Source organism: Leucoraja erinacea, chromosome 9 (genome assembly GCF_028641065.1).
Source record: "Leucoraja erinacea ecotype New England chromosome 9, Leri_hhj_1, whole genome shotgun sequence".
In the NCBI taxonomy this organism is placed as follows: Eukaryota; Metazoa; Chordata; class Chondrichthyes; order Rajiformes; family Rajidae; genus Leucoraja; species Leucoraja erinaceus.
In genome coordinates this window covers 64,985,072-64,998,816 of record NC_073385.1, presented here as the reverse complement: position 1 = coordinate 64,998,816, position 13,745 = coordinate 64,985,072, and the positions used below count along the sequence as shown (strand labels likewise).

Below are 13,745 nucleotides of genomic sequence, written 5' to 3'. Positions count from 1 at the left end.
GATGTATGATAATGGGGATGTCAGGAGAGCTATTGAACTTGTGACCCTGTTTAATGATAGATCTCACCACCTCCTCCCCGGGTACCTTCCCCTGCAACCGCAGCAGATGCAACGCCTGTCAATGGACAATAGACAATATGTGCAGGAGTAGGCCATTCGGCCCTTCGAGCCAGCACCGCCATTCAATGTGATCATGGCTGATCATCCCCAGTACCCTGTTCCTGCCTTCTCCCCATATCCCCTGACTCCGCTGTCTTTAAGAGCCCTATCTAGCTCGCTCTTGAAAGTATCCAGAGAACCGACCTCCACCGCCCTCTGAGGCAGAGATTGTCGCTATACCTCCTCCCTCAACTCCATCCAAGGACCCTGAGGTGAGGCAGAGGTTCCCTTGCACCTCCTCCAACCTCATCTACTGTATCCGCTGTTCCAGGTGTGCACTCCTGTATATCGGCGACACCAAGTGCAGGCTCGGCAATCGTTTCACTGAACACCTCCGCATAAACCTACCTGATCTCCTGATTGCCAAACACTTTAACTCCCCCTCCCATTCCCCCACTGACTTTTCTGTCCTGGGCCTCCTCCACTGTCAGAGTGAGGCCCAGCACAAATTGGAGGAACAGCACCTCATATTTCACTTGGGCAGCTTACACCCCAGCGTATGAACATTGACTTCTCTAACTTCAGATAGCCCTTGGTTTCCCTCTCTCTCCATCCCTCCCCCATCCTAGTTCTCCGACTGGTTTCACTGTCCTCCTGATTAATTTTACTCATTATTTGTATGTCTCCTTGTCATCTTCCCCTCATCCAGCAGTGAACCATTCTACATTTCCGTGATCAATGTCCGCTTTGATCTGTCGTTTTCACACCTTACCCTTCCATATCTCTAGTCTCCCTCTCCCATAACTCTCAGTCTGAAGACCAGAAACGTCACCAATTCCTTCACTCCAGAGATGCTGCCCGTCCCGCTGAGTTACTCCAGCATTTTGTGTTTATCTTGGGTGCAAACCAGCACCTGCAGTTCCTCCTTACACACACTGGGTTATGTTTCCCGATGAAAGCAAGGTATTGCCAAAAGTGAAAACTATTGCCCTGAGCTCCCCAGATGAACATCACACATAAGTACGTGAATTCAGTTATCTGAAGAGTATGCAAGCTACTGCTGTCTGCTCACAATGGTCACAACAGCGTGGAAACAGGCCCGCCAACTCCACACAGCCCAACAAATAACCCATCGACACTAGTACCACCTTCCTGCATTTGGCCCATATCCTTTATTCACCCTATCTATTCCTCTCACAATCTTATACACTTCTATAGGATCACCACTCATCCTCACGCTCTTCAAGGAATAACGTCCTAGACTGCTCAACCTCTACCGATAGCTCAGGCCCTCGAGTCCTGGCAACATTCTCCTTAATCTTCTCTGCATACTTTCCAGCTGAACAACATATTTCCTACAACAGGGTGACCAAAACTGAACACACTATTGTGGCCTCAAAATGTGACTTCACTGATGTCTTGTACTATTGTAACATGACCTCTAATCTAGTCTAGTCTCAATACTCTGACTGATGATGGCCAATCTGCCTAAAGCCTCTTCACCACCTTGTCTAAAGGGCCTGTCCCACTTTCACGAGGTAATTCACAAATTCTCCCGAGTTTTCCCCTTGATTCAAACTCATAGAATGTTCGTAACGAGTCCGTAGGAGTTCGTAGATACATCGTAGCGGCTCGTTATGCCAGCCGTAGGTACTCGTGGCATCAGGTAAGTCGGGACGTTTTTTTCCAGCCCGATAAAAAATGTCCATGTTTAAAAAAATGGTCGGGATGAAAGAAATTGCAACTTTTTACTCGTAAGGAGGGCATCGAAATAGTCGTGGGAATTCGTAGACAGACTCGTAGGAGTTCGTGAACATGGTCGTGGAAGGTCGTAGGAGTTCGTAGATTACCACGATCTTGATTATATTTTTAGGTCCTTTAAACTCGGCAGAGGTTTTGAATTAAGTCGTGAAGTGGGACTGGCCCTCAACTGGGACACCAGCTCCAAGAAACTATGTACCTGCACTCCTAGATCCCTCTGCCCGACAGCACTCCCCAGAGCCCAGCCATTCACTGTGTATATCCTACCCTGATTAAAATGCAACACCTCATACTTATCTGTATTAAACTCCATTAAGCTTTCTTCAGCCCAACCGCCCAACCGATCGAGATCCTTTGACAACCATCTTCTCTGTCTACAATACCACCCACTTTGGTGCCATCTACAATACCAGGGGCCACGGTTTGAGAATACAGGGTAGGCCATTTAGGACTGAGATGAGGTAAAAACGTTCTCACCCAGAGAGTTGTGAATCTGTGGAATTCTCTGCCACAGAAGGCACTGGAGGCCAATTCACTGGATGTTTTCAAGAGAGAGTTAGATTTAGCTCTTAGGGCAAGGGTCGGCAACCTGCGGCCCCCTGGGCCGAATGCGGCCCGTTACCCGAAATCATCCAGCACGGCCGCGCACCTACTGTGAACACGTTTAAGAAAGAACTGCAGATGCGGGAAAAATCGAAGGTAGACAAAAATGCTGGAGACATGCAAGGATTGCATGAGGCTGCCTCACCCGCTGAGTTTCCTCAGCATTTTTGTCTACCTTCTGTGAACACGTGATTTGATGCCTGCCATCCGGGGCGGGATGGGGGCGGGATCCATGTTTATAGATGTGGCCCAACATCCGCTCACAGACATGCGTCCCGGCCCCTATGCAGAACAAGGTTGTCGACCACTGTCTTAAGGCTAAAGGAATCACGGGAAATGGGGAGAAAGCAGGAACGGAGTACTAATTTTGGATGATCAGCCATGATCATATTGAATGACTGTGCTGGCTCGAAGGGTCGAATGGCCTACTCCTGCACCTATTTCTATGTTTGTATGTCTCTATTTTTCTATACCACACACATCAGTGTCAGCTACAATACCACACACTACATTACTAATGGGAGAGGTTGCAGAAGCCAAGCACCCTCCCTTTCCTGTACCAGAGGGCATGTGGACACCAGCCCTCAATCAGAAGTGCAAAGCCACAGGTGAACTTTGGTAGAGGACTTGCATAACATCCAAGGACCACATAAGGCGTTCTAGGAACACACCAAGCGTAACTGAAGATCCACCGAGATCCCCATGCTGTATCTATCCACCAGCAGCAATGCACATGCGGGCCAGGTCAACGCAACTGGCCGCGGCTGGGGCTGGCTGGGCCCCACAGTGGTGTCCGGCACCGTTAATGGAGAGGTCGATGATGGCGGGGAATGACAGACGAGGGCGGACAAGTGGAAGCTGGGGGGGGAGGACAAAGAGGGGCCTGGCATGGGGGGGGACCCACCGTGTGGAAGGCGGGGGGGGGGGGGGGGGGGGCAAAGAGGGACCCGGCGCAGGAGTACATTGTCACTTTGCAAGCAAAGAATTTCACTTTGACTGGTCACACGTGACAATCAGGTATTCAATTCAATCAATTCAATTCACCACCCTACTCCGTCTGTGGCTGCAGGATCACACTCACTGGATATTTCTCCAAGGGCTCTGTCAGCAACATGTCACCAAATATTGTCCTGCAGTAGTCGGCCATCTTGGCTTGCTGCTTTGGGCTGTTCCAAATTAGAGAAGAAAAATCAGATGCATCTTGAGGAAAGAGAGTTACATACAGAAATAGGGAGGCGCCAGAGAGAGGGGGAGGGGTGAGGGAGTGGGGGAGAGTCGGGGAGAGGGAGTCAGAGAGAGAAGGAGGGTAAAAGAGGGAAGGAATGAGGGAGGAAAAGAGAGGGGGAGTAAGGGAGAAGAGGGAAGAGAGAGACGGGGAGAAAGAGGGGAGGAAGAGAGGGGGGTAAAGAGAGGGGAAAAAGAGGGGGTAAATAGAGTGGGAAGAGGGGGGGGGAAGAGAGGGGGGAGAGAGGGGGGAGAGAGGGGGGGAGAGGGAGGGGGGGGAGAGAGAGGGGGGGGGGGAGAGAGGGGGGGAGAATGAGGGGGGGGGGGGGGGGGGGGAGAGAGAGGGAGGGGGGAGAGGGAGGGGGGGGAGAGGGGGAGAGGGGAGGGAGAGAGGGGGGGAGAGAGGGGGGGAGGAGGGGAGGGGGGGGGGGGGGGGGAGAGAGGGGGGGAGAGAGGGGGGGAGGGAGAGAGGGGGGAGAGAGAGGGGGGGAGAGAGAGGGGGAGAGAGAGGGGGGAGAGAGAGAGGGGGGAGAGAGGGGGGGGGAGGGAGAGAGGGAGGGAGAGAGGGAGAGAGAGGGAGGGGGAGAGAGAGAGAGAGGGAGAGAGGGGGGGAGAGAGAGGTGGGGAGAGAGGGGGGGAGAGAGGGGGGAGAGAGAGAGAGAGAGGGAGAGAGGGGGGGGAGAGGGGAGAGGGGGGGAGAGAGGGTAATAGAGTGGGAAGAGAGGGGGGGAAGGGAGGGGGGGAGAGAGAGGGGGGGAGAGGGGGAGAGTGAGAGAGGGAGAGAAGGGAGGGGAGGAGAGAGGGGGGGAGAGAGAGAGGGGGGAGAGAGGGGGGAGAGAGAGGAAGGCAAGAGGAAAGAGGGGAAAGTGAGGGGAGAGGGGGAAAGAGAGGGGGAAAGAAGGGAAACAGAGCAGAAAGAGGAGGGAAATAGGGTGATAGAGAGGGGAAGAGGGGGGGAAAGGGGGGGGGAAATGAGGGGAACATGGGGGGAAAAAAAAAGAGAAGGGCAAGAGAGAAGGGGAGGGAAAGAGGGGGAACGTGGGAGGTGGAAGGGGGGGGGGGGGGAAAGGGATGGGGGAAAAGAGCCAGTGGTGGGGGGGGGGGGGGGGGGGGGGGGGGGGGGGGGGGGGGAAGATGTAGGAAATGAGTCATGCAATTTATACACAGTAAACTGGCGGACATTTCTTGTCAGGACCATTCTTCTATCCCTCATTGGGATCCTCTTCTGTTCCATCTGACACCCTGTTTTCCTTTTCATTAGTCTTTGTCACTATCTCCACCCATCTGTAAATCACATTCCACCCCCTCCCCACCTTAACACCAGTGTAGGGAGGAACTGCAGATGCTGATTTAAACCGAAGAAAGACACAAATAGCTGGAGTAACTCAACGGTTCAGACAGCATCTCGGCAGAAAAGGAGATCTCCAGAGATGCTGCCTGTCCCGCTGAGTTACTCCAGCTTTTTGAGTCTAATTTGCCCTTAGCACCCGTGTCCACCCATCTTATGCAAGGCTTCCCCTCACCCTCACCCAGGGTCGCTAACGTTCTCACTCCCAAATAAGGGACAAAAGATCAAAATACGGGACAGATTCCCGACGGCAATTTGTTGACCGACTCGGCCGTGGCTGGGTGAATGATGAGTTGTCCCGGGTGCTGGACTGCACACAAAGCCCAGCCGGCGGGCCAGCTGAGGAGTTTTGGTCCCGGGCCGCGCGACGTCACGCGCAAAGTCCGGCGCCCCGTCCAACTCGTGAACCGATGATCAGCCGTGAGAAGGAGGGGCGGTGGTGTTGGTGGTAAGCGAAGGTCCGAAGGTCGGGCAGCTGGCCGGGCTGTCGACCGATGGGGCCACGGGCGAGGCGCTGCTGCTGCTGCACTCCACGGGCTGCACTACGTCGGGATGGATGAGACGGGGCCGGACGCGGCGCTCCGACCCGACAGTCCCCTCGACCCGAGTAGTAGCGGTCAAATACGGGACAAGGGCAGTCCCGTACGGGACAAACCAATTTAGCCCAATATACGGGATGTCCCGGCTAATACGGGACAGTTGGCAACGCAACCCCTACCTCTCTTTTCTAACTCTCTACCCCCCCTCCCAACTCCATCGGTGTGAAGAAGGGCACGACCTGAAACTTTCTCTGTCCTTTCTCTGCCCAGATGCTGCCTGATGCACTGATTTGCTCCAGCACTCTGCATTTAACTCTTGCTTACAAAAAGACCCAAGCTTTTTCTGAACAACCTGACCTACTCAACCTTTCTTAATGCATCAGCCATTTCATCCCAGGAACTGACTGATTGAACTTCCTCTACACTGCGTCCAGCACAAGAATATCCTTCCTTACCGATAGAGATCAGACAGTGCCCGCCAATCGGTGTCTCTCCAACGTCTGGAAAAGTTACATCAAAACTTCCCTTCCTGTGTAATCCCATGTCCTTGTTTATTTTTTCACAAGGACCAGAGAACATAGAGCAGTTCTGCGCAGGAATAAGCCCTGCAGCCCACAGCGTCTGCTCTGTACAATATATCAATTTAAACTCCTCTTCCCTGCTTGCATTTGATCCATATCCCTCCATTCCCTGCATTTATCCAAAAGCCTCTTAAACACCACTATCGCATCTACCTCCACTGCCACCCCTGGCAGCTCGTTCCAGGCACCCACTGTGCAAAAAAAAAAACCTTACCCCGCACATCTCCTTTAAACTTTGCCCCTCTCACCTTAAATGTATGACCTCTCGCCCTTAACATTGCCACCTTGGGAAAACGATTCTGACTGTCTACAAGATCCATTCTTGTGTCAGGTCTCTCCTCAGCTCCCGACGCTCCAGAGAACACAATCCAAGTTTGTCCAACCTCTCCTCACAGCTAATGTCCTCTGATCCAGGCAGCATTCTTCTGAAGCCCCCGCATTCTTCCAATAATGAGACGGGCAGAATCGTACACAATACCCCAAACGCAGCACAACCCAAGTCCCGTAAAGCTGCCAATGTTCCATAAGCTTTCCTACTGCCAACTTGTCTGCCAACTTTTTTATTTCATTTACCAGGATTGGCAGATCCTCTCTTCCTAAACTGTCACAACCCCCCGGCCTATTATTAATCTGCTCAACATTTTTAGTCAGAGAGTCAAACAGCATGGAACAGGCCCTTCGGCCCAACTTGCCCATGCCGACCAAGATGCCCCATCTTACACTCATCCCACCTGCCCACATTTGGCCCATATCCCTCTAAACCCTTCATATCCATGTACCTGTCTAAATGTATTTTAAATGTATCCGCCTCAACTACTTCCTTTGACAGATCGTTCCGTGTACCCACTATACCCAAGTGAAAATGTTGCCCCTCAGGTTCCTATTAAATCTTTCCTCTCATAAATTTATATCCCTTGGTTCTTGATTCCGCTACTCTGGGTAGAATAATCTGTGTATCTACTCTACCTCATCTGCTCCCCTCATGATCTTATGCACCTGCACACGGTCACCTCTCATCCGTTCCGCTCTCCAAGGAATACATTTCCAGCTTTCCCAACCTCTCCCTACAGCTCGGGCCCTCAGGTCCTGGCAACATCTTCTCTGCACTCTTTCCAGCTTAACAACAACCTTGTATAGCAGGGAGATCAAAACTGAACACAATACTCCAACATCACGTGACATCCCAACTTCTACACTCAATATTCCGTCTGATGAAGGCCAATGTACCAAAAGCCTTCTTGACCACCCTATCTACTTGAGACACTACTTTCAAGGAGCTCAGTTCCTGCACTCCTAGATCCCTCTGCTCCCCCAACCCCTGCCATCCACTGTCAAGTCCAGACATGGTTTGACTTCCCAAAACACTTCACACACTTATCTCCATTAACCAGTCCTCAGACAACTAGCCCAACTGATCATGGAGTCAGAGTCTCATAGCATGGAAACGGGCCCTTCGGAACAACTTGGCCACACCAGCCAACATGTCCCATCTACACTAGTCCCACCTGCCTGCATTTGGCCCATATCTCACTAAATCAGTCCTTTGCATGTACCTGCCTAAACGTTGCAATAGTACCTGCCTCGGGGTGGGAGATTGCAACCTTCACGTGGTCCACCCCGTTTCGACGAATGCAATCAACTCGACGTGCACAAACAAGATCAAATAGATCAAGTTGTCCTACAACTTTAGGCTGTGCACGCCATACGCAAGAAGAAGCAGAAGAAGAGGATACTCCCAGCCTCAACTACCTCCTCCAGCAGCTCATTGCATACACCCACCACACTTTGTGTGAAAACCCCCCCCTCAAATTCCTATTAAATCTTTTCCCCTTCACCTTAAACCCATGTCCTCTGGTCCTCGATTCCCCTACTCTAGGTAAGGGATTCTGTGCACCTACCCGATCTATTCCTCTCATGATTTTGTACACCTCTATAAGATCTCCTCTCATCCTCCATCACTCCAAGGAATAGAGTCCAAGATCACACTGTACGTTTTGCTATCTTCGCTATCTATGATACCACCCACTTTGTTGTCATCTCAAAACCTACTACTCATGGCGTTTACATTCTCATCCAAATCACTGATAGGGCCCAGCACTGATCCCTGAGGCACACCACTAGTCACCGGCCTCCTGTCTGAAAACAACTTTCCACCATCACCCTCCATGAAGCGCATTCTCTATCCAGTCAGCTAGCTCTCCCTGGATCAAATACGATCTACCCTTCCGGAGCAGCCTACCATGCGGAACATTGTCAAATGCATTGCTGAATTCCACATAGATAACATCCACAGCTCTGCCCTGATCAACCTTTTTGGTTACTTTGCAGTCTCGAGACCAGGGTTCAATCCCGACTATGGGTGCTGTCTGTACGGAGTTTGTACGTTCTCCCCGTGACCTGTGTAGGTTTTCTCCAAGATCTTCGGTTTCCTCCCACACTCCAAAGATGTACAGGTTTGTAGATTAATTGTCCCAGTATAAATGTAAATTGTCCCTAGTGTGTGTAGGACAGTGTTAGTGTGCGGGGATCGCTGGTCGGTGCGGACTCAGTAGGCGGAAGGGTATGTTCCCGCAGTGTATCTCTAAACTAAACTAAACTGATATACAAAGATAAGTTTATTTCTAAACTTAATAAACAATTCCCCCTAGTATTTGGTTGTACAAAACTAGCAGGAATATATTATAAGGTCATGTGATAGGGGTAGAATCATTCGGCCCATCAAGTCTACTCCGCCATTCAATCATGGCTGATCTACCTCTCCCTCCTAACCCCATTCTCCTGCCTTCTCCCCATAACCCCTGACACCCGTACTATGAAGAATCTATATATCTCTGCCTTAAATATATCCACTGACTTGTTCTCCACAGCCTTCTGTGGCACAGAATTCTACAGATTCACCACCCACTGACTAAAGAAATTTCTCCTCATCTCCTTACTAAATGAACGTCCTTTAGTTCTGAGGCCATGACCTCTATCCTAGACTCTCCCACCAGTGGAAACATCCTCTCCACATCCATTCTATCCAAGCCTTTCACTATTCTGTATGTTTCAATTACATCTTGGTCTGAAGAAGGATCTCGACTTAAAACACCACCTACCCTTTTCCTCCAGAGATGCTGCCTGGCCCGTTGAGTTGCTCCAACACTTTATGTCTATCTTTGTATAAACCAGCACCAGTTCTTTGTGTCTATACATTGGAACCCCCTAGAATGCCATGACCTTGATGAAGGATTGATGGAAAATGTGTTCTAGGATCTTGATCTCAACACCCAACTTTAACCACCCCTCCCCCCTCCACTCCTCCCCCCACTGCTCACTTCCTGCACCCCAGATCTGTTTGCTTTCTGATCCCCTTACCTTCCCATCCAAATCTTGGATCAAAGAGTCGATTTGTACTTACGAGTCCACGTGGTTTTCGAAGGACAGGATGACTGGGTACTGTGATGTTTTGAACGCACTCTCCGCAATAGCCTCGATGACATCCTGTTACAGGAAACATTGGAAGCATTTTCATTGCAGAGAAATATTGGCTCTGCTGGTTACATTCCGGCCATGAGCAACAGGACATGAGGCCATTCAGTCCCCCAGAGCCTGCTCTGCCATTTACTATATTCAAGGCTCTCCTCGCTGCTCAGTTTACAGTTGCCACTGTCCATGTCCGAGTTTGCAGGTCATTATCTTTTGTACGGTATCACTCACATTTGACCTAATTCTGGTTCCTTGTTCTGGATTTCCTCCGCCACAGTGTAATGGTGTCTCTGCATTTATTACATTTAATTTAGTTTAGAGATACAGCGCGGAAACAGGCCTGCCGACCAGCGATCCCCACACACTAACACTGTCCAACACACCTAAGGGACAATTTACATTTATTCCAAGCCAATTAACTTACAAACCTGCACGTCTTTGGGATGTGGGAGGAAACCGAACATCTCGGAGAAAACCTATGCAGGTTTCGGGGAGAATGTACAAACTCCGTACAGACCCGGGTCTCTGGCGCGGTAAGGCAGCAACTCTACCGCTGCGCCACCGTGTCATCCTGACATGGCCTAATTCAGCTCCTGCTTCTAACAATATGAAACACAGAAGCAGAGATAAACCATTCAAGATGATGGTGGCTGGTCTTTTACTACTGTCATTTTCCTGCACTCAACCCATGCCTCAATTCTTCGACCATTCCCTGCCTTAAGCCCCCGTCCCACTTTCACAACCTAATTGGCGACCTCTGCCGAGTTTGCCCTTGACTCGTACTAGCAGCATGGTCGCCACGAGGTCGTAGGAGGTCGTAGACATAGTCGTAGGAGGTCTTATAGCCCTGTCCCACGGTTAGAGTTCATTCCAAGAACTCTTATAAGATTGTTAAGGGTTTGGACACGCTAGAGGCAGGAAACATGTTCCCGATGTTGGGGGAGTCCAGAACCAGGGGCCACAGTTTAAGAATAAGGAGAAAGCCATTTAGAACAGAGACGAGGAACGACTTTTTCTCACAGAGAGTGGTGAGTCTGTGAAATTCTCTGCCTCAGAGGGCAGTGGAGACGGTTCTCTGGAGGCTTTCAAGAGAGAGCTAGATAGGGCTCTTTAAAAATAGCGGAGTCAGGGGATATGGGGAGAAGGCAGGAACGGGGTACTGATTGGGGATGATCAGCCATGATCACATTGAATGGCGGTGCTGGCTCGAAGGGTTGAATGGCCTACTCCTGCACCTATTGTCTAATGTCTGGTGTCGTTCCCGAGTTTGCCCCGATTCGAACTCGGAGATTTACGGTAATGGCCACTCGTCAGTGGCCACTCGTGGACATTTTTAAACATGTTGAATAATCTTCACGAGTCTTCCCGTGCTTACCTGCCGTTAGCAAGTCTTCCCGAGTACCTGCCGTTAGCGTTACGAGCTGCTAAGAGACGTCCCCGAGCTCCGACGTACCCGCTACGTTCATTCTCCGTGCTTACCACGAGTTTGATTTTTTTTAAACTCGGGAGAGCTCGTGAATGAACTCGTACCGTGGGACAGGGCCATGAGGTCGTGAAAGTGGGACAGGGCCATGAAGAGGTCTTTTACTTTGGCGAGTCAACACGACCTTGACATTTTTTTCAACGCGTCCAGGGTCTTCTAAACTCATGGATTAGGTGTCCAAGTGGGACAGGCCCTTAAACCACACACAGCGAACAAACCCCCACACTCCACTTGGGTAGAGAATACCAAAAGGTTCACCACCCTCTGGACCAGGACGTTTCTGTTCATCCCTGTCCTGAATGATGGCTCTTTATTTTGAGGGTGTGACATGGACCCTACACACAAACAGAGGAAACATGTCCATGTCTGTTCTAGTGAACATGAGTGAAAGGCACCATTAGTCGAATAGGGAAAGTGAAAGGCTTGGATAGAGTGGATGTGGAGAAGATGTTTCCACTAGTGGGAGAGTCTAGGACTAGAGGGCATAGCCTCACAATTAAAGGACTTTCCTTTATGAAGGAGACGAGGAGGAATGTCTTTGGACAGAGGGTGGTGAATCTGTGGGATTCTTTGCCACAGAAGGCTGTGGAGGCCAAGTCAATGGATATTTTTAAGGCAGAAATAGATAGATTCTTGATTAGTACGGGCGTCAGGGTTTATGGGGAGAAGGCACGAGAATGGGGTTGGGAGGGAGAGATAGATCAGCCCCGATTGAATGGCGGAGTAGACTAGATGGGCCGAATGGCCTAATTCTACTCCTATCACTTCTGAACATGAACGTATTATGATAATTTTACACGTTATTTCTCATTCCACTAAACTGAATACAGATTAGTCCTAATCGACCTAATCTCTTCTCTTCGTCCCTGCAATTATTCTGGTGCACCACTGCACGCTTTCTTCAGACTCATACAGCATGGAAACAGTCCCTTAGGCCCAGCTTGCCCATGCTAATGACGGTGCCCCATCTACACTAGTCCCACCTGCCTACCTTTGGCCCATATCCCTCTAAACCTTTCCTATCCACAAAGATGAGACCGTCACACACGTCTCCTCTGTGTTACGTAGTTCTGTTCTCGCTCCCCCTACTCAAGGGTCCAATATGGATGAGAACTAGAGTTCCCCTAGTTCTCACCTTTTCCCCCCACCAGCCTCCAACACTAATCACACCTTTTCATCCCCAGCTCTTTCTGCCTTCCGCAGAGAAGCTAGATGCAGGAAAAATGTTCCCGATGTTGGGCGAGTCCAGAACCAGGGGCCACAGTCTTGGAATAAAGGGGAGGTCATTTAAGACTGAGGTGAGTAAAAACGTTTTCACCCAGAGAGTTGTGAATTTGTGGAATTCCCTGCCACAGAGGGAAATCACTGGATGGATTTAAGAGAGTCAGATAGAGCTCTAGGGGCTAGTTAAGTCAAGGGATACGGGGAGAGGGCAGGCACGGGTTATTGATTGGGGACGATCAGCCATGATCACAATGAATGGTGGTGCTGGCTCAAAGGGCTGAATGGCCTCCTCCTGCACCTATTTTCTATGTTTCTATCTATATATCTAGAATGCACCCTCCACAACTCCTCGGTTCACTCATCGCTTCCCACCCAGCTCAACCTTCGCGGTTGCAGCTCCTAGACTGTGGAACAGCATCCCTCTTCCCAGCAGAACCGCCCCCTCCATCGACTCTTTTAAGTCGAGACTTAAAACTCATCTTTAATCTCAAGCCTTACTTGACGTCCTCTGAGGGAGGGCTATATGTATGTAGTTATGTGTGTATTAAATCTATGAACCACTGTTGTATAACGTTAGTCTCCACCAATGTAAAGCACTTTGGTCAACGAGAGTTGTTTTTTAAATGTGCTATAGAAATAAAAGTGACTTGACTTGACTTGACCCAAGCCACCCCCTCCCCAGGTACTTTCCCCTGCAAAAGCAGGAGATGTAACACCTGTCATTCCACCACCCTCAACTCCATCCAGGGATCTCAAAAGTGCTTTCTGATTAGACAGAGGTTCACATGTACCTCCTCTAACCTCACCTACTCTATCTGCCGCCTTACATTGGCGAGACCAAAACGTAGACTCAGCGACTGTTTCACTGAACGCTGACCCGCTGGATGTCCCGGATGCTGACCACTCCCATTCCCCCACCCAGCGCAAATTGGAGGAACAGCGCCTCATATTTTGCTTGGGCTGCTTACACCCCAGCGGTATGAACATTGACTTCTCTAACTCCTCCCCTTGCCTCCACCCTAGTTGTTTTACCAGTTCCACAGTTATCCTATGATTTACCCTCGTGAGCCCACACCTTCCACGGACAACAATGGGATGACCAGGCACCACTGTGGTTATTTGTGAACGTCCCTAGTTGTTCCTCCACCTTCTTTCAGTCTGAAGAAGGGTCTCGACCCAAAACATCACCCATCCTTTTTCTCCAGAAATCCCGCTGAGTTACTCCAGCGCTTTGTGTCGATCACTGCCAGGAGTTACGGGGAGGGCAGGAGAATGCGGTTAGGAGGGAGAGGTAGATCAGGCATGATTGAATGGAGTAGTAGACGATGGGCCGAATGGCTTAATTCTGCTCCTATCACTTATGAACTTATGGAAACCAAACTGCCTTCTATTTCCTATGTGTATGGACAAGTAAT

The 13,745-nt window shown here is 50.3% G+C and overlaps 1 protein-coding gene across 1 annotated transcript in view; it reads right to left on the bottom strand.

Annotated features, from left to right (window-relative positions):
* LOC129700502 (1-phosphatidylinositol 4,5-bisphosphate phosphodiesterase beta-2-like) overlaps nucleotides 1-13,745 on the bottom strand; it is a 149,257-nt gene that overhangs the window by 88,815 nt on the left and 46,697 nt on the right. Inside the window, exons 12-13 of the mRNA XM_055641056.1 lie at nucleotides 9,556-9,638; nucleotides 3,545-3,629 (exon numbers count right to left, since the gene is read on the bottom strand). Of these exons, the coding sequence (XP_055497031.1) occupies nucleotides 3,545-3,629; nucleotides 9,556-9,638 (168 nt within the window). The remainder of the gene's footprint in view (nucleotides 1-3,544; nucleotides 3,630-9,555; nucleotides 9,639-13,745) is intronic.